Below are 18076 nucleotides of genomic sequence, written 5' to 3' on the forward strand. Positions count from 1 at the left end.
TCATGGTGGCACTGTGCCCCACACATACCCACAGCTGTGACTACCCTGCCAGCCTCAGTCCTTCCGCTCCTGTCAGTTCTGCAGCTATCATTTTGAATTATGTGAAAAAGGCCCCAAGTGTCTGCCCTTCAGACACTACAGGGAGCACAAGAGGCAACACCTGGAGCCCAGGCACTTCCTACTTGTCATCTGGGGACCAAGCACTTAAAACATGATTATGAATCCATCACATGGTCTGATCATCTGCTGTGAGCCACCTCACAATTCCACCCATTGGAGAGTGAGATCAGTGGTAGTGGGGGCTGGGGGGTTTGAAACATTCCTTGGTAAGGAGCTTAAAGGCTGTTACAACCTGCTACTCACTGGAGCAAAGCCTGTTTGGCCACTGAGACAAACCCAGGTTGGATGCCTTTGGAGCGCTGAGTACGCCGTGGGCACTGGCCTCTGACCTGCAGCCTGCAGAGCTTGCTCACCTCAGTGGCCCCCCAGTATTTCACTGACACTTGCCATCCTCCAAATCCAGTCAAGCCACAGTAGGACCCATAACTCTTCACTTCCACCCAAGGAATGGGATCATCGGATGTTGGGTAGAAAGGAGACTTTTGTGTGTGTGTGGTGGGCACGTATGGCACGTGTGTATGTGCATGTGCACGTGTGCATGTGCATGTGGATGTCAGAGTGAGTACATCTTCCTCATTGCTCTAAGACAGGATCTCGCCAGGATGGTGGCACATACCTTTAATCCCAAGCTAATGTCGGAGGATCACTGTGAGTTTGAGGCCATCCTGAGTGAATGTCAGGTCACCCTGGGCTAGAGGGAGACCCTACCTAGAAAAAAAAGAAAAAAGGAAAGGTAGGCTCTCTCTCTCTCTCTCTCTCTCTCTCTCTCTCTCTCTCTCTCTGCCTAGCAGTACTCACCAATTCAGCTAGGCAGCAAGCCTGCCCTGCCTCTCTGGTACTGAGGTTACAAACCCACACCACCACACCCAGGGAGTCCAGCCAAGGGCCTCGGCTTGAGCATGAGGCTCTTGACCCACTGAGCCATTTCCTTAGTCCCAGAGAGAAAGAAGACTGATGTCATCATCATGTTGGTCCATACCTGTAATCCCAGCACTTGGGAAGTGGAGGTTAGAGGACCAGAAGTTCAAGGTCATCCTCAGCTCCATAGCCGGTTCAAGGGTCAGCCTGGGCTACCTGAGTCTCAAGAACACTACCTTTAGCTGGGTGTGGTGGTGTATGCCTTTAATCCCAGCACTCTGGAGGCAGAGGTAGGAGGATCGCCATGATTTCGAGGCCACCCTGAGACTAGTGAATTCCAGGTTAGCCTGAGATAGAGTAAGACCCTGTCTCAAAACCCCCCCTCCAAAAAAAAGGCTACCTTCAACTTTGACCATACCTTTACTTCCCCTGCACTGAAATATGAATCTCCTAATAGGTTCAAATACCTTTTCCTGGAGTCTACTCAGGGCTGGTGGCTCAAGACTTGCTGCCTTGTGGAAAACTGGGATTTCTCTGCTATAACCTAATTTTCATGTTTCTGTTAGATTCTTTTCTTTCTCAGAATTTTTCCCACTGCTTGGTTTGCCATTTCAGTGAAGCCCATCTTCCAAGTCTATAGGAGATTAATATTTACAACTTTAAATGTTTGAAAATACTTTTTTAAAAAATATTTTTTAAATATTTTTATTTATTTGAGAGCGACAGAGAAAGAGGCAGATAGAGAGGAGAGAGAATGGGCGCACCAGGGCCTCCAGCCACTGCAAACGAATTCCAGACACGTGCGCCCCCTTGTGTATCTGGCTAACGTGGATCCTGGGGAGTTGAGCCTCAAACTGGGGTCATTAGGCTTCACAGGCAAGCGCTTAACCACTAAGCTATCTCTCCAGCCCTAAAAAAATATTTTTGCCAGGTGTGGTGACACACGCCTTTAATCCCAGCACTAAGGCAGAGGTAGGATTGCTGTGAGTTCGAGGCCACCCTGAGAATACATAGTTAATTCCAGGTCAGCCTGGGCCAGAATGAGACCCTACCTTGAAAAACCAGTATACACACACACACACACACACACACACACACACACACATCTTTTGTGGGAGGAGAGCACCAGAGCATCCAGCCACCACAAATGAACTCCAGATACATGTGTCACCTTCTGCATTTGTCTTACCATGGTACTGGAGAATCAAACCTGGGTCCTTAATAGCTTCACAGGCAAGTGCCTTGACCACTAAGCCATCTCTTCAGCCCTGAAAAATCTCTTTCTCACCCTGATAATAGAGTGCAGGGCTGGAGAGAATGTCCCATAGGAGTTTGAGAAGCATCTCCCCTTATCTTCTAGTTCCTAAGGTGATTGTTTTGAAGTCAAATCTATCTGAGTCCTCAAGAGATCTTTTTTTTTTATTTTTTTTTTTATTTTTTTGATAGGGTCTCATGTAGCCTAGGCTGGTCTGGAACTCACTGCATAGATGAGGGTGACTGTATACTTCTGATTCTCCTCCCTCTACCTCCTGAGTGCTAGGGTTAAAGGTGTGTTTATCTGGGGCTGGGGATCAAACCCAGGGCCTTGTGCATATTAGTCAAGCACTCTACTGAAATACATTTCCAGCCCTCTTTATTTATTTTTTAATATTTTATTTTTATTTATTTGAGAAAGATAGATATCAAAATAGGCAGGTACAGAGAGGGAGAGAATGGGCATGTCAGGGCCTCCAGCCCTGTAAATGAACTCCAGATGCATGTGCCCCTTGTGCATCTGGCTTACATGGCTTCTGGGGAATTGAACCAAGGTCCTTTGGCTTTGCAGGCAAGCACCTTAACCGCTAAGCCATTCTCCAGCCCTCTTTGTTTTTATATTTTATTTATTTGAGAGAGAAGAGAGACAGAATGAGCACAGCAGGGCCTCCAGCCACTGCAAATGAACTCCAGATGCATGTGCCACCTTTTGCTTCTGGCTTACATTGATCCGGGGAAATCGAACCTGGGTCTTTTGGGTTTGCAGGCAAGTGGCTTAACCACTAAGTCATCTCTCCAGCCCTGTCCTCTTTTTTTTTTTTTTTTTTTTTTTGAGACTGGGTCTCACACTGTAGCTTAGTTTGGCTTTGAACTCACAACATCCCAGCAATGAGATTTACAGATATGGCTTTACCACACCCAGCTTCAAAGGGTCTTCCAACAATGTGTACTCTTCAGTTCCAGGGAACATATTTTTACTTTTATAATTGATCTTCTATATTGAGTCCTGCCTGATACTTATACTGCTTTTATTTGATACATGTAATTTCTTCTCTAATAAAATTTATGATTTGAGGGCTGGAGAGATGGCTTAGCGGTTAAGCGCTTGCCTGTGAAGCCTAAGGACCCCGGTTCGAGGCTCGGTTCCCCAGGTCCCATGTTAGCCAGATGCACAGGGGGGCGCACGCGTCTGGAGTTCGTTTGCAGAGGCTGGAAGCCCTGGCGCGCCCATTCTCTCTTTCTCCCTCTATCTGTCTTTCTCTCTGTGTCTGTCGCTCTCAAATAAATAAATAAAAAATTTTAAAAAAAAATTTATGATTTGATACTCCAATTTTTTTCATGTTTTGAGTTGTCATCCTCCCCTGTCCCAACCTAGCTGCCTTTTGCCCTTTACGTGCAGGACAGAGACACCCAGCAGCTGACTGGCAGTGCCCCCTGTGGGACCCACGCCCGGGACTTGACAGTCTTGCCATGAGGCCTGAAACTTGTGTTTATGCTACTTTTCTTGTTGCTGTGACATAATATCCAACAAAAAAATTTGAGGAAGTACTCTTTTGGATTGTTTTAGAGATTATAGTTCACCATGGTATGGAAGTCTGTAATCTCAGTACTAGGGAGGCTGAAATAGAATCGCTGTGAAGTTGAGTCCAATATGGGCTAAACAGTGAGTTGTGGGCCAGTTTGGTGTATAAAGTTGAGACTCTGTCTCAACACAACAATGAAAAAGGGATGAAGTTACTTAACCTCCGAAATTACAAATGGGCCAGGTGTGGTGCACATGCCTTTAAATCTCAGCATTCAGGAAGCAGAGGTAGGAGGGATTGCTTTGAGTTTCAGGCCACCCTGGAGCTACAGAGTGAGTTCCAGATCAGCTTGGGCTAAACCCCACCTCGGAAAAAAAGCAAACAAAAATTACAAATGGGGCTGGAGAGATGGCTGTGGGGCTAAAGGTGCTTGCTTGTAAAGCCTGATGGCATGGGTTCAATTCCTCACAACCCATGTAAAGGCAGATGCACAAAGTGACACATGCATTTGGAGTTGGTTTTTGCATGCCCATTTCTCTGTCTCTCCCCTCCAAATAAAAATTTTCAAAATTCCAAATGATTTTCACAAAAACAAAAATGAGTAACTTATTACTAATTGTATTTTATGAAATAAAGGTATATGCATATGTGTGTGCATACTCACATCTACATACATATGAAACTTCAAGAATATTTGTAGTCACAAAACCCTGTGAGCTACAGTGGTAGTGAGATGTTTTGAAAATATTTAAATTTAGTGACTAAAAGCAAGACAAGGAACTATATACACAGACCCACTTTTTTGGGAGTGACACTCTTAGCAAGGGTCTCCCCTGGAGGATGGGATTGCTGGGGTTCCTAGGGGAGGGAGGAGGTGAGGACTTGCTTCTGAATGGATTGAAATTTTCTTTTTTCTTTTCTTTTTTTTTTTTTCTTGAGGTGGGCTCTTGCTATAGCCCAGACTGATCTGGAACTCACTCTGTAGTCTCAGGATGGCCTTGAACTCACACTGTCCTCCCATCTCTGCCTCCCGAGTGCTGGGATTAAAGACCAGTGCCAGCATGCCCAGCTCTGATAACCTTCTTATGCATCCTCCCCACAATTTGGAACTCTTCAAGTCACTCCTCAAAATTACATTGATCCTTGATGTTCTTGCTGGACACAGCTGTTTTTTTTTTTTTTTAATGCTTTATTTATTTGAGTAAGAGGCAGATAGAGAGAATGGGTGTGCCAGGGCCTCCAGCCACTGCAAATGAACTCTAGACACATGCGCCCCCTTGTGCATCTGGCTTATGTGGGTCCTGGGGAATTGCACCTGGGACTTCTGGCTTTGTAGACACGCATGTTAATTGCTAAGCCATCTCTCCAGTCCTACAACTGTTGTCTTTTTTTTTTTTATTTTTAATTTATTTATTGGAGAGCAACAGACACAGAGAGAAAGACAGATAGAGGGAGAGAGAAAGAATGGGCGCGCCAGGGCTCCAAGCCTCTGCAAACGAACTCCAGACGCGTGTGCCCCCTTGTGCATCTGGCTAACGTGGGACCTGGGGAACTGAGCCTCGAACCAGGGTCCTTAGGCTTCACAGGCAAGTGCTTAACCGCTAAGCCATCTCTCCAGTCCTACAACTGTTGTTTTTAAGCATCATAAGAAAGCATGCTTTGAGCTGGGCATGGTAGCGCACACCTTTAAGCCTGGCACTTGGGAGGCAGAGGTACGAGGATCTCCGAGTGTTTGAGGCCACCCTGAGACTACACAGTGAATTCCAGAGCAGCCTGAGCTAGAGACCCTACCTCAAAAAACCACAAAAAGAAAGCATACTTTAACTCGTCTTGATCCACACAGCAGTCAGTGTGAAGCACAGAGTTCAGTACTGGAAAGATGTAGCCCGGTCCTGTGGCGTTTACCTGCTACCTGAAAAGAGCAGGACCCTGTCACTCAGTGCCTGGGTCTTAAGACCCATGTGAGATTTACTTCCTTTGGGGATGTGCAGACATGGTAACATCTGCTCAAAATCAATTTGTATGTTGTACATCTGAATTCTAAAAAACTAGGATCTGGGGATAGGGAGGGTTAGTTGAGCACTTGCCCAGCATCACAAAACCTTGAGGTGGGGGGCAGAGCAAAGATTTACTCATAAATTTTGATAATAAGTAAAGCATTTATTTAAATTAGCTAAAAACTTTCCTCCACATATAAATAAATAAAAAATAAGTAGCAAGAACATACTACTGATTAAAGGAAGGGTCTGGGGATACAATTCAGTTGACAGATAATTGCCTAGAATGCATGAGGCCCTAGGTTTCTGTTCAGCACCACATAAATGGTCTGGTGGGCCTGAGGCCAGCCAGAGCTACATGAAACACTGTCTCCAAAGACAAAGACTAATAAAAGATAAACAGATACTACATTGTAATATTGATTCTATCCAGCTCAAAAGCATTTCAAATTTTCATTGTAAAAGGTACTTCAGATTACCTCCTATTAGCATATCAAAAGTAAAATGGATGCTGCAGATTTTATAGTCCCCATCTCAGCTAAGATACAAGGTGCAAGAACCTAGCTGGTATTGTAAACAATGGAAGGAGCACTTTGGTGACAAGGCTGTCACCAGAGCCTGAATTCCCAACAGTAATTCTCCAGTAGGTCTGTGATTGTGACAGTGACATTTAAGGCAAACAAGAAAAGGTAACCAACGCTAACACAGTGTGTGTAAGATTATAGTACATTTCTGAACACTAACTGCCTTCAAATTTTAGATCATGTATTAGAGCCTACTAGAACAGCACTGGAAGAGCTCTGCCTCGCTCTGAGGAAGGTGTGCTGCAACTCCACTGGCCTTTATCAGCTCCCCACACAGGTTTACCAAGACATGCTTCCTTCAGCTGAAATTGATAAGGAACACACACATTTTTAGAAGGAAGCTCTGTACTTCCAGTTCCATAAAGACGCAGCCATTTACATATGTGAGAAAACACACTGAAGTTTTTCTCTGTGCCTTAAGATGACTTTGGATTTTAGAAACTATCATTTCATGGGCTCAGCATCGTATTTACATAGTACATTTCATATATTAGAAACTATAAATAACACAAAATTTATGAAATTCAAGTGTCTAGGGATCATAAACAAATCATAACTATCTTTGAGACATCCAGCTATGGTTATTCAGAAAATGATAATGTTATGTGACAAAAAAAAAACAAAAAAACAAAAAAAAAACTCGTCAAAATCTGTAACCTCTGGTTTTCAACTATGGCTAAAAAGAAAAATGTTGGTCTGACACCAAGGAGTCTTACAACTTTGAACCACTATGTAGAACCCATTAGGTTTTAAGTAAATTTCAGTCTCCATACTCCCCTTTTTTCAGGTCAGGTAAGCAAAACAAAACTTTGAATCCATGGGCATAGAAAAATGGCATTTTGGACTGGAATTGCAGCTAGAAGCTATGGAAAAAATGGATCTCAGCAAACTTCTAGTGGTGAGTTGTCTGTACAGTGCTCACAGCGCTTTAGGAACTGTGGAAAGCTCCCAGGTTTTTATTTTTATTTTAATTTTTGAACAATATGCAGTAAGCACTGTAATCTGAAGTCCTTTAAGAGGGGGAAAAAAATCCTCCACAGCACACAGCATTCTAGGAGCCACCAAAGGTCCTTTCCCAGTGAGACACACTGGTCTCTCCATTGTTACTCACTTTGTTACAGTAAAAACCCGAACTGGAAACAAACCTCTTCAGCAGAGAGAACTGCACATGCTTTCTAAACCCACTTCCACCCAGACCCTGACACAGTTTTTTCATTTGCCTGACGTCTGAGCAGCTCCACACTTAGCCTGGTAGGGTGAGGGACCTGGGGGAGCCCGAAGTCACTGGCTGCTGCCAGGGTCCTGACTGCTTCCTACTATGACTCTTACTGAATATTACAGCGGCAGACACTCCAGCTGTAGATTCGTTCAGGAGTATCCTCAGCAATTTGATCACGGTCCTTACAACTTCTAAATACATGCTCCCAAATCAGATATTATGTAGTGGCTAATTAGCAACTGAGAACACTATCATTATGCTGGAAATATTTTTGTGAAAGCATCCTTATCTGACATCCACATACTAGCTGATTTCAACAAGTCTTTTGACTACAATTTACCCAAAGCCAATTTCCCAATTCCTTTCTTTTCTTCAAGTTGTTTGATTAGTTTCAGGAGGGGAAGTATAGGAGCTGGTGTTTACAGAGCACTAGCCCATTAAGAAGCTACCATCTTGGGGAATTAAAAAAGTTTTGCAACATACTTAAACTATGTACTTAACAGACATTATTTCTGTGGGCTTCTTAATTGTACAAGGCCCCCGGGAGTACTACTGAGAGATGCGTGCTGTATTTTGACTCAAGGGTAATCTGAAACGCCAGAGTGGCCATACATTCATTATTAAAAAGTAGCATAATTTAAAAGGAAAATACAGTATATATTTTAATAATTCGAATATTTTTGTTATTTGGCCTTGACATGTTTTCTTTCTCCTTTTGACTATTTCTAAGACGGCACTTGTTCTTGGCACCCTGCTTGGGACTATGAGGAATGTGCTAATGAACGAAATATAAATATAAATAACTCTCAGGCAGTACATGTTAACACAAGCGCGGCGATCCGCGGGCCTCAGACCACGGAGGTCGTGCTCTCGGGATTCACACGGAGGAGTCTGGACGCGTTCCGCAGGTCCTGGAGCTGCTTGGCAGGCTTCCCCACACCTTCCTCAAACCTCCTCTCCACCACTGGGAGGACAGTTTCGTACAGAAAGGACGCGTTCTGCCTGATGAACGCCTTCTTCTCGGGGTCCTGCTCGCAGCGCAGGCTGTAATCCACGTGCTGCACAGCCACCAGGATGACCTCCACCAGGCTCTCCAGGAGCACCATGTGCAGCTCTGGGAAGTACAGCTTCAGCGCCTCCTCCAGGAAGCCCATGGTCTGCTTGGTGAAGGCCACCACAGTGTAGCTCAAGTTCACCCAGCAGTCGTCCCCGGTGTACTGCTCAAAGTTGCTCACCCCGCAGCTCTTCATCTCCTCCTTGAGCTTGCCCAGGGCCTCGGGAGTCATCAGGTTCATTCTCCGCCACATCTCCTCCGAGTTTCGGTGTTTGGTGGCTTCAATGATGATCTCCTTGTAACTGTGCAAGGCCCCCTGGATGTCCTTCACCAGCAGGGCATGGACGATGAAGGTGAGGTCCAGCCCAATCTCTCCCAGCTGCTGGCAGTGCTCCTTGGCCACCTTCACGCACTCTGCCGCGGTTGACAGGCTCTCCTTGCTGTCAAACACCTGCTTGCTGAAGGCGTCCACGAACATGCCCATGGCTGATCTTGCCCAGACCACGAAGGCCGAGTAGCAGCCGCTGTCGGTGCCTGCAAAGTCCGTCTCGAACTCCCTTGCCGTCTCCAGCAGGCTGGTAAAGAAGACGTGGCACAGCTTGTGAATGTAGAGCAGCGTGGCGCCCTCGATGCGGAGCTGGCGGATGGCGGTGTGCACGGCCGCCGCCCTGTTTCGCAGGAAGAGCTCGCAGGCCTTGGTGCACTGGCCCAGGCGGATCAGCTGAGAAACGGCGCGGCGAGTGGCCTTGGGCCCCCCCCTCAGCGACCGCCCGGGGGACAGCTCGAACACCAGCACGTCGGTGAGCTGCCGCACGCGCTCGTCCACCTTGGCTCGGAGCTCTTTCACGGGCGGCGGGCTGGGCTTGTCCTCCAGGTAGTGATTCAGCTTGTCCAGCAGGTCCACGGCGCCCTCAAAGTCCCGCTGCGCGATGCAGACGTCCAGGTCTTCGGGCAGCTCCTGGATCCACTCCATAGACAGGTCCACCTTCTCCTCCTCCGCCTCGGGGACGGCCAGCTCGTTGTCGTCGTCGTCCTCGAAAGGGTTGCCGCCCTTTGGAGGGGCAGGCGGCGGCGCTCGCGGGGCCGCCGCCTCCTCCTGCTCCCGACGCCGCTTGTCGCTGAGCGCCCTCTTGGTTTCCTCCAGCACTTCCAGCCACTCCCGTTTAATCTTGGCGTTTTCCGCCTGGAAGATGCGGCTCTCGGGGAACATGAGCAGCTTGAACATGTCCTTCATGGGCGGGTTGTCCTTCACGTTGACCACAGCCAGGCGGTCGAGCGGGTAGAGCGCGTTGTAGCGGTACATGCCCCGCCGCTGCGGCAGCCAGGTGGCCACCAGCAGGCAGTCGTTCATGAGGAAGCCGTGCACGCGCTGCAGCTGCGCCATGTGGTCCGCCTCGTACTCCACCAGGTCGCCGTTGTACACCAGGTACTGGCCCGGCGTGTCCAGCAGGTCCCTGCAGCCCTCCACCTTCTCCAGCAGCGTGGTGAGCGTGCGCTGCTTGCCCTCCTCGCCCGCGCCGGGGCCCTCGCGCGCGGTTCCCGCAGGCCCGGGCAGGAAGCCGGCCTGGCCGGCCCCGCGCTCCCGGGGCCCCGCCGGGTCCTCCCCGGCGCCCGCGGCGGCGGCGGCGGCGGGCAGCAGCGCCAGCGGGATGCTCTCCAGGCTGCTCTTCTGCTCCGTCAGCAGGTGGCTCAGCTGGTACATCTCGCTCTCCAGGTAGGAGATCTCGCGCGCCGTCTCGATGAACTGCCGGTAGTTCTGGTAGACGTTGCGCTTCAGGTTCTGCGCCGTCTCCTCGGCCAGAGCCTGCACCCGCTGCCGGTGCTCCTGCAGGTCGCGGTCGCCGTCCGACTGCTGCGACAGCTGCTTCACGTACAGCCGCGCCTCGAAGCCCCCCGACTCCAGTTGCCTCCGCAGGCGGCTCGCCCCGCTGTCCGCCATGGCCGTCGTCCCCTCCGTGCCAGCGGCCCGCAAGTCGCTGTCACTCTGCCGCCGCCGTCGCAGTCCTGCCCCACCCGAGCCCGGCGGCCACCCGCCGCACCGGAAGCGGGGCGGTAGCGAGACCACCACGCCTGCGCCGAGTCCAAGCGCCACATTGCGCCTGCGCCGGAGACGAGCACGTCATGCTGCGCCTGCGCCGGGGCGGAACGTAGAACGTACGCCTGCGCAGAAAAAAAACTCCGGCGATTTAAGGCGCGTGTGCGAGCGAGCCACTGCGGAAGTCGGAGCCGGTCTGGGGCGGGATCTGCCAGGGTTTGACGTGGGACGCGGAACTCCCAGTGAGGCGGGAAGGCGGAAACAAGACTCTCGCAGCCTTCCTGAGCCCGAGCCCCCGGGTTCCCAGGTCTGCCCTCGCGGGGCGGCGGCCAGCTCCCTTCAGTTGGGAACTTCCATTCGGGGCGCGTTCTCGAGCGCTCCGCAGCCGGCCTTCGGCCCCGCCCCCCGAGATCTCGCGAGAGCAGCGCGTTGCGCGAGGCCAAGCGGCAGTCGTGGGAAGGTTGCGGCTGGCGAGCCGGGGTGCGATGGACGAGGACCTGGCGCTGGCGCTCCGGCTGCAGGAGGAGTGGGACTTGCAGGCGGCGCTGCGCGAGGCGGCGCGGGAGCCGCTGTCGTTGGTGGACTCGTCCTGGGAGCTGGTGGACCCGACCCCGGACCTGCGGGCGCTGTTCGTGCAGTTTAACGACCGCTTCTTCTGGGGCCAGCTGGAGGCGGTGGAGGTGAAGTGGAGCGCGCGCATGACTCTGTGAGTGCGCCCGCGAAACGGCTCGGAACGCGCCGGAGCTGTCGTTGGCGTCCGGGGGGGAGAAGGCCTCCCCGGGAAAAGGGACAAACATGTGGCCCCGGACCACTTAGTACCCCGCCCCAGGCTTCATCCCCTCAGTGATGTCCCCGCAGGATCCCTTTCCTAACCTCTTTGAGAAATCCCAGTTTAAAATAATGATCTGCCCCGCACACAAGTTTGAAGTTAGGGTTAAGATGCGCCTGTATGCCATCACATACCAGACGGCCTGTACTGGCATAGGTTAAGATGTGCACAGATCTAATCTACACACTGGCTCAGTGCCCCTTTTGGAGAAGTGCCACCGCTCATGGGATGGCTTGGAGCACCGGCGGGTGGCACAGTGGAGATAGGTTGGGCTAACTGGCATGCAGTGCAGGTGAAAGCGACCCGCCTTCAGGGTCCTCTTCTTGTGAACTGCCCATTTACATGTATGTTTGGTAAAGCTAATCCGTGTTGTACTATTTTCCAGGTGTGCTGGGATTTGCACCTATGAAGGGAGAGGTGGCATGTGTTCTATCCGGCTTAGCGAACCCCTTTTAAAACTGAGACCAAGAAAGGACCTTGTAGAGGTATTCTTTACATTAGCCTGACTCTTAGTTTACTAACAGGCAGGGTGGTTTTTTGTTTGTTTTGTTTTTCAAGGTAGGGTCTCACTGTAGCCCAGGCTGACCAGGAATTCACTATCAAGACTCAGGGTGGCCTCGAACTCAGGTGATCCTCCTGCCTAACCCTCCCAAGTGCAGGGATTAAAGGTGTGCGCCACCATGTCCGGCAATTTATTTTTTATTTTTTGCAAGTCACCCATATGTAGTGTAGGCTGGCCTCAAACTCAAGATCCTCCTGCCTTACCTGCCCCCTGCTGGTATTATATAGTGTGTGCTGTGCTTGGCTCAATTCCAGAATTACTTGGGTACGGGGTCTTTCTGTTACCCTGGTTGGCCCTGGTTTTTGTAAAAGTTTTTATTGACAGTTTTTTACATGGACATAATGTATTGTGATCATAATCCCCTCCCACTACCTTCTTTTGTCCTTCCTTCCTTGGTCTCCCTTCCACTGAATCCCTTCTTTCCAACTAGACCCTCTTCTATTTTGATGTGGCTTTTTGTTGTTTTCTTTTTCCCCTTCTCCACGACCTGAGACAAAATGCTGGGATTAAAGGCATGTGTCACCGCACCTAGCTGAATGTTCAGGTTTTTAGTGTAGTGCAAGTCGTTGGGATTTTGGTTTATAGTTAAGTTGGTCTTGAACAAGGGGGTTATTTACTAGGATCTACATGACTTGGATCATGACCTGTAAGGTTTTGTGAGCATGTGTTTATGGGAGGCTAAGACCCCAGGGTGGGAAAAAGAAGTGCCTCCCCTCCCCCCCCAAATTAATTAGATTGTTTTGCTTCAGACTCTTCTGCATGAAATGATACATGCCTACTTATTTGTCACTAACAACGATAAAGACCGGGAAGGACATGGTCCAGAGTTCTGTAAGCATATGCATCGTATCAACCGCCTGACTGGAGCCAACATAACGGTATGGCAAGAGGAGAGGGTCAGGGTCTTGTTGTGTAGCCCAAGCTGGCCTCAAACTCAGCTTCCCTCATGCAGTGTGGAATTACAGGCCTGAGCCACCACATCAAGCAGCCATACACAATTACAACAGAGAGTGGAATTCATTAACTCTCGAGATTTCATAGGAAAACTAGGTGAAGCATGTCTTTCCATATTTTCAGAAAGCAAAATGTCATGTCTAGACTCGCTGGCTAGGGCAGTAGCAGAGCCAGTAGGGCCCCTGAGGCCTCTGGCCTCCGGATTAGCATTTTAGCCACATTGCTGTGGGCCACAGACTGCTCTTCTGGACTCAGTAGTATTTCCTTCTTGAACACAGCCTCTTTCCTCAGTCCATCCTGTGCTCTGCCACCACACCCTGTGTCAGTCCTTCATTACAAGGTTTCTGATACGTAACTGAGATGGTTTGGAGGTGGCGGCGAAGCCAGGGCTGAGGAAGCTGAGGCATGCTAGCTCCACTGCTGACCATGCTTTTGCCACCGCACTCTTCTGGCCTCACCTAACTGCATGTAAATGGCGTTAATGACAGTGCCTCCCTGTTGGGTCCTTGTGAAGTAGTAGAAGAGGAAGAACATTGGTCAGATGTCTTGACATACCTTGAGCACTGGTTAAATATTAGTTGTGTTCATCATTATTGAGGGTGTGTGTGTGTTTGGAAAGGATCTCTGGCTGTTGGGTTAAATCCTTTTGCAGGATACATTCTTTTGAGGAATTTATACTTGTGAAGATCACTGCTGTCTTCTCAAAGATTGCATGTTTTAGCCGGGCATGGTGGTGCATGTCTTTAATCCCAGAACTCGGGAGGCAGAGGTAGGAGGATGGTTAAGAGTTTGAAGCCACCCCTGAGACTACTTAGTGAATTCTAGGTCAGCCTGAGCTGCAGTGAAACCCTACCTCAAAAAAAAAAAAAAAAAAAGATTGCATGTTTCTCCCAATCTGATTTGTCTTCTCTCCTTCTGTAGATCTCTTACAGTGTTACATGAAATCTTTTAACCCTAGGTTTTGTTTGGTTCCTGAAACATACAACTTCATAGTGATATTTTTGTGGTCTTAGTCTTTTTCAGAATCTTTTGTCTTGCATGCTTCTATCTTTACAAAGTTTAGGAAGTATTAAATTAACCACTGTTATTTAAAGTATTCTTTTGGATAGAAACTAAGTGTATTTTAAATAGAACTAAATATAGTAGCTGTCTTCCCTGAAACAGAACTTTGAGAAGCCTCTGGGAAATAGAATGCTTCAGAAAGCACTGCTTGGGTCAAGCATCCCTTGGGTTGCTAGCTGGGCACTGATGGCTCAAAACTGTCCCTTGACCCAGGTCTACCACACCTTTCACGATGAGGTGGATGAGTATCGGCGGCACTGGTGGCGCTGCAACGGGCCCTGCCAGCACAAGCATCCTTACTACGGATACGTCAAGCGAGCCACCAACAGGGCACCGTCTCCCTATGACTACTGGTGGGCTGAACACCAGAAAACCTGTGGAGGCACTTACATAAAGATTAAAGAACCAGAGAACTACTCGAAGAAAGGCAAAGGAAAGACGAAACCAGGGAAGCAGTCGCTGCTGGCAGTGGGGAATAAAGGTACACGCACGCCGCCGCCTGTCCCATCTTCCCGACCCTTGCCAGCACGGACAGTGCCGCCCTCCAGGGTTAGTGTAGCGGTGGTTTCTAGTGGAGGTGCTTAGAGGTGTGTATGTAAGAAAAACAACTTTTCATCTACAAAATGATAGTAGGAAAACATAATTTCATCTCTGGAGCAAAGAAGGCTTCCACTAGTGGCACATGAGCCTTCCCTGACTTACCAGGAAACAGAAGGCAAAAAGAGTGTCAAGACAAAACAGTAATTGTAGTTGACAGTGGAGAATGTTCACATTAGCTAGAGTCTGTCCAGGAGACTTCTGAGGTGTGTGTGTACTGAGAGAACGGTGGGAAAGGCTGTGACATGGCCTTACTTCTGTGTCATCCTTACTCTCCTCTTTGTAGGAAGTTAGAGTCACTACCTCTGAGGAGGCATTAGGCTGCCCAAAGTGATGCTCTGCCTTGAGAGGTTGCAGTGTGTTGGAGTAGGCCCAGGAACTGAGCTGTAGTTCCAAATCTGAAATGATGAAAAGTCAGAGGCAGTGCCTCCTTTCTGTGAGAGAAGCTAGGTTGTAGGACAGCAGGTTTTCCCTTCTGGAAATGGGAGGCTAAGCATCCTTCCTCTTAAGTGACCATGGTACCACTTGTTGGTGTGATTTTTTTTTTTTTTTTTGTCTAAATGAGATTTTTCTCATTTGTTTTATCCTGTCAGTGCCAGAGCTCTGACCTCCAAAGATTTCCTTCACTTTATTTATTTAGGGTTTTTTTTTTTTTTTTTTTTTGAGGTAGGGTCTTGCTCTAGCCCAGGCTGACCTGGAATTCGCTATGTAGTCTCAGGGTGGTCTCAAACTCACGGCGACCTACCTCTGCCTCCCCAGTGCTGGGATTAAAGGCATGCGTCACCATGCCTGGTGCCTTCTCTTTAGTAGATAATCACTGCATGGATCTAAGTTATATCAGATTACTAGTCTGTCTTGAGAGAACCACTGTCCCCTTAGTGCTTGTTCCTGCATTAGTGTTGTATTGAGGACATTTTTTCTGATTTCATTGCAGACAAGCCCAGCAGAGGGGAGGCCCAGCCACTTGTCCCATTCAGTGGGAAAGGGCATGTTCTTGGAGACACAAACACTTCCCCTTCATCTGGGAAGTTGACTGCCACGCACACTGGGAGTGAACCCCAAGGTCTTCTAAGTCAGGACCATTCAGCAGGTGTCCTGAGACCTGATTCTCAAGTTGCGGTGAAATGGGAACAGAATGGTTTCTCCGGCAGAAAGCCTCGTCGGGCCTCCCCCGTCTCCAGTGCTGGTCAGCAGAGTGTCCTGAGCAGCTACTTCCCCCGCATCTCAGTGGCCAACCAGAAGGCGTTTAGAAGTGTGAATGGGTCTCCAGCAAAGATCAAGATGATCGATGATGGCACCATGCCCTCAGCCTCGTGTGGCTCTCAGAGAAGGGTTCCACCTTCCAGGGTGCCCCCGAGAAACGTCTCCAAAGCCTCTGCCTCGGCCTCAGCCTCTGCTGCTGTGTCCCTTGAGAGGAATAGCTCTGAGGACCAGCTCCCAAACAAGCGATCCAGGCTGGGGGACAAGACCACCTTTGACACTGTATCTATCCAGGAGCAAGCCCAGCCTGGTGCGGATGAGCCACAGACTAATTTCTGTAGCTTGAGCAGTCACCAACAGCTGGTCACCTGTCCAGTCTGTCAGAGGGTAGTTTTGCAGTTGCACATTAACAGTCACTTGGACCACTGCTTGGAAAGTGACACCAAACTCCGAACCCGGAGAGTCTGAAGTGGAATGGGTCTCATACCACCTTATGGCCATGCTACCCTCTAGTCGAGAGGACCTGAGGGTTAGTCTGGTTTACCCAGGCAGCAGTGTTCAGTTTTATGTGTGAGCAGTTTGAAACATTTTACATCCATCCAGGCATGGTGTGAGCTTATGTCCCAGTTATCTGAGAGGCTGAGGATTGTTTGAGCTCAATGACCCTGCTCAGTGCGCTGTATCAGCCCGTGCCTTACCAGTACCATAGCCCACTTTGTTCTCCTGTATGTGTGTGTAAATCTTTATGCTTTCCTCAAAACAGTCATACCAGAGGTCATGACAGTTGACTATTAACATTGAAATCCATTCCCTGATGGTAATCTTCACGTCAGATATTCAACCAGTCTGGAGTAACGAGTATAGGAGTTGTAAATTATAACAAAAAGTAAATTTTCTGTATACTGTGTATGTCTGTGTGTGTATGCCTATGTGGTCGTATGTGTGAAGTTTTTTAATTTAAAAGAATATCTCTTACTTTAGCAAAGGGTAGCAGCAAATTTTAAATCTGTATTTTTAAAGAACATACATTTTAAAGAATCTTCTAGTTGAATGTGGTGGCTCATGCTTAAGGCAGTTTCTTTGGAACTAGTATAAATTACTGGATTCTGCAGATTGTATCTGATCAGGAGCTTGCCTGTTTTCTCAGAATTTAGCTGAGCTGAGTAGGTGGTTAAAACTAGATGCTGAAAAGTGTTACCAGCCCATGTTGCCTAGTTTGCCCAAGAGTAAGGAAATCTCTGGAAACAGTACTTTGAACTTCAAGCCAACATTGGAAACATCAGAACATGATGCCTTTGTACACCTGGGACTTTTTTTGCAAACATCTTTGTGCATGGTTGAGCAGAGGGATGCAGACAGTTGGATCTGTTTGTTTCGTCTGTCTGGACCTCTTAGCATGCTGACAGCTCAGGACCGTAGTTCATTTTTCTTAACTTAGTTGTAAGATAATTTATACATGGCAAAGTATACAAATCCTAAGTGGGTCTCTGGGTTTGCCTGCTCTTCCCTGTGTGACGCCCTCCCTCCCTCCTGTGGCCCAGGGGCTTCCTGTTGTCGCTTGCCCTCTCCATTCCCAAAGGTCACAGTTCTCACCCATCACCAACGGTTGGTTTGTCCTGCTTTTCAACTTCATGAAGTACTTTATTTCTGTTGTGTGTAGCAGAAATTTATTTTAATCCTCTAGAATTGAAAAGATTCCAGTAATTTCTCAGCCATTACAATGTTAATGAGCCATTGCAGGTATCCTCAGTTTGGGAATAGTTTGAGGAATGCTGCCAAGTGTCCATCCTCATTTCTTCGCATTGCACCCTCAGGGATGGAATCACTGGGCCACAGGGCATCTCTGTGTTCAGCCTTAGTAAGTACTGCTCGCCTGTTCTTCCGGCCGCCTGTGGAGCTGTGAGTGGTTCAGCATTCATAACAGTTTTTTACCTGTCTGGTTGTGTATTCACAAGTTTTGATAGTTTTTAAAGCATTAAAGAATTATTAAATATTAATTAGTATTAAATATTTATAGGTGAATGGCTATTAAAGTTTGTTTTTGAAAATAGGTCATCGTACTTTTATCAGTTAATAAGTCATGTGCAATAAAATATTTTTTGAGCAAAAGTGTACAGTTTGGGGATATGGAATAAGGTAGTGTGTCTTTAAGGAACCATAGATCCAGTGGAGAAAAACAAGCAGATGGACTTTGTGGTGTAGAAAGAGCTGACAGGGTTTCTGCAGAC

At 48.4% G+C, this 18076-nt stretch overlaps 2 protein-coding genes across 3 annotated transcripts; one reads left to right on the forward strand and one right to left on the reverse strand.

The window, feature by feature from the left end:
• Positions 1 to 5894: 5894 nt before the first annotated feature.
• On the reverse strand, positions 5895 to 10586 carry Exoc8 (exocyst complex component 8). Its single transcript, XM_045150636.1, has one exon. It carries the CDS (start codon positions 10546 to 10548, stop codon positions 8404 to 8406), a length of 2145 nt encoding a protein of 714 aa, XP_045006571.1. The 5' UTR covers positions 10549 to 10586; the 3' UTR covers positions 5895 to 8403.
• A 211-nt stretch (positions 10587 to 10797) lies between these two features.
• Sprtn (SprT-like N-terminal domain) lies at positions 10798 to 17845 on the forward strand. Of its 2 annotated transcripts, XM_004659696.2 has the most exons (5): positions 10799 to 11350; positions 11859 to 11958; positions 12785 to 12913; positions 14265 to 14532; positions 15583 to 17845. In XM_004659696.2, exons 1-5 carry the CDS (start codon positions 11130 to 11132, stop codon positions 16314 to 16316), a joined length of 1452 nt encoding a protein of 483 aa, XP_004659753.2. In that variant the 5' UTR covers positions 10799 to 11129; the 3' UTR covers positions 16317 to 17845. The 2 variants fall into 2 exon arrangements, with proteins under 2 accessions (XP_004659754.2, XP_004659753.2); XM_004659697.2 differs by lacking the exon at positions 12785 to 12913 and having other exon boundaries at positions 10798 to 11350.
• Positions 17846 to 18076: the final 231 nt, after the last annotated feature.

Source organism: Jaculus jaculus, chromosome 5, assembly GCF_020740685.1.
Source record: "Jaculus jaculus isolate mJacJac1 chromosome 5, mJacJac1.mat.Y.cur, whole genome shotgun sequence".
In the NCBI taxonomy this organism is placed as follows: Eukaryota; Metazoa; Chordata; class Mammalia; order Rodentia; family Dipodidae; genus Jaculus; species Jaculus jaculus.

Bases quoted from the DNA above. Each gene is read 5' to 3' on its own strand.
- Sprtn (XM_004659696.2), top strand. From the start codon at position 11,130: ATGGACGAGGACCTGGCGCTGGCGCTCCGGCTGCAGGAGGAGTGGGAC. The intron at 12,914-14,264 runs GTATGGCAAGAG...CCCTTGACCCAG, and splicing joins TGACTGGAGCCAACATAACG to GTCTACCACACCTTTCACGA. The intron at 14,533-15,582 runs GTACACGCACGC...ATTTCATTGCAG, and splicing joins GCTGGCAGTGGGGAATAAAG to ACAAGCCCAGCAGAGGGGAG.
- Exoc8 (XM_045150636.1), bottom strand. From the start codon at position 10,548: ATGGCGGACAGCGGGGCGAGCCGCCTGCGGAGGCAACTGGAGTCGGGG.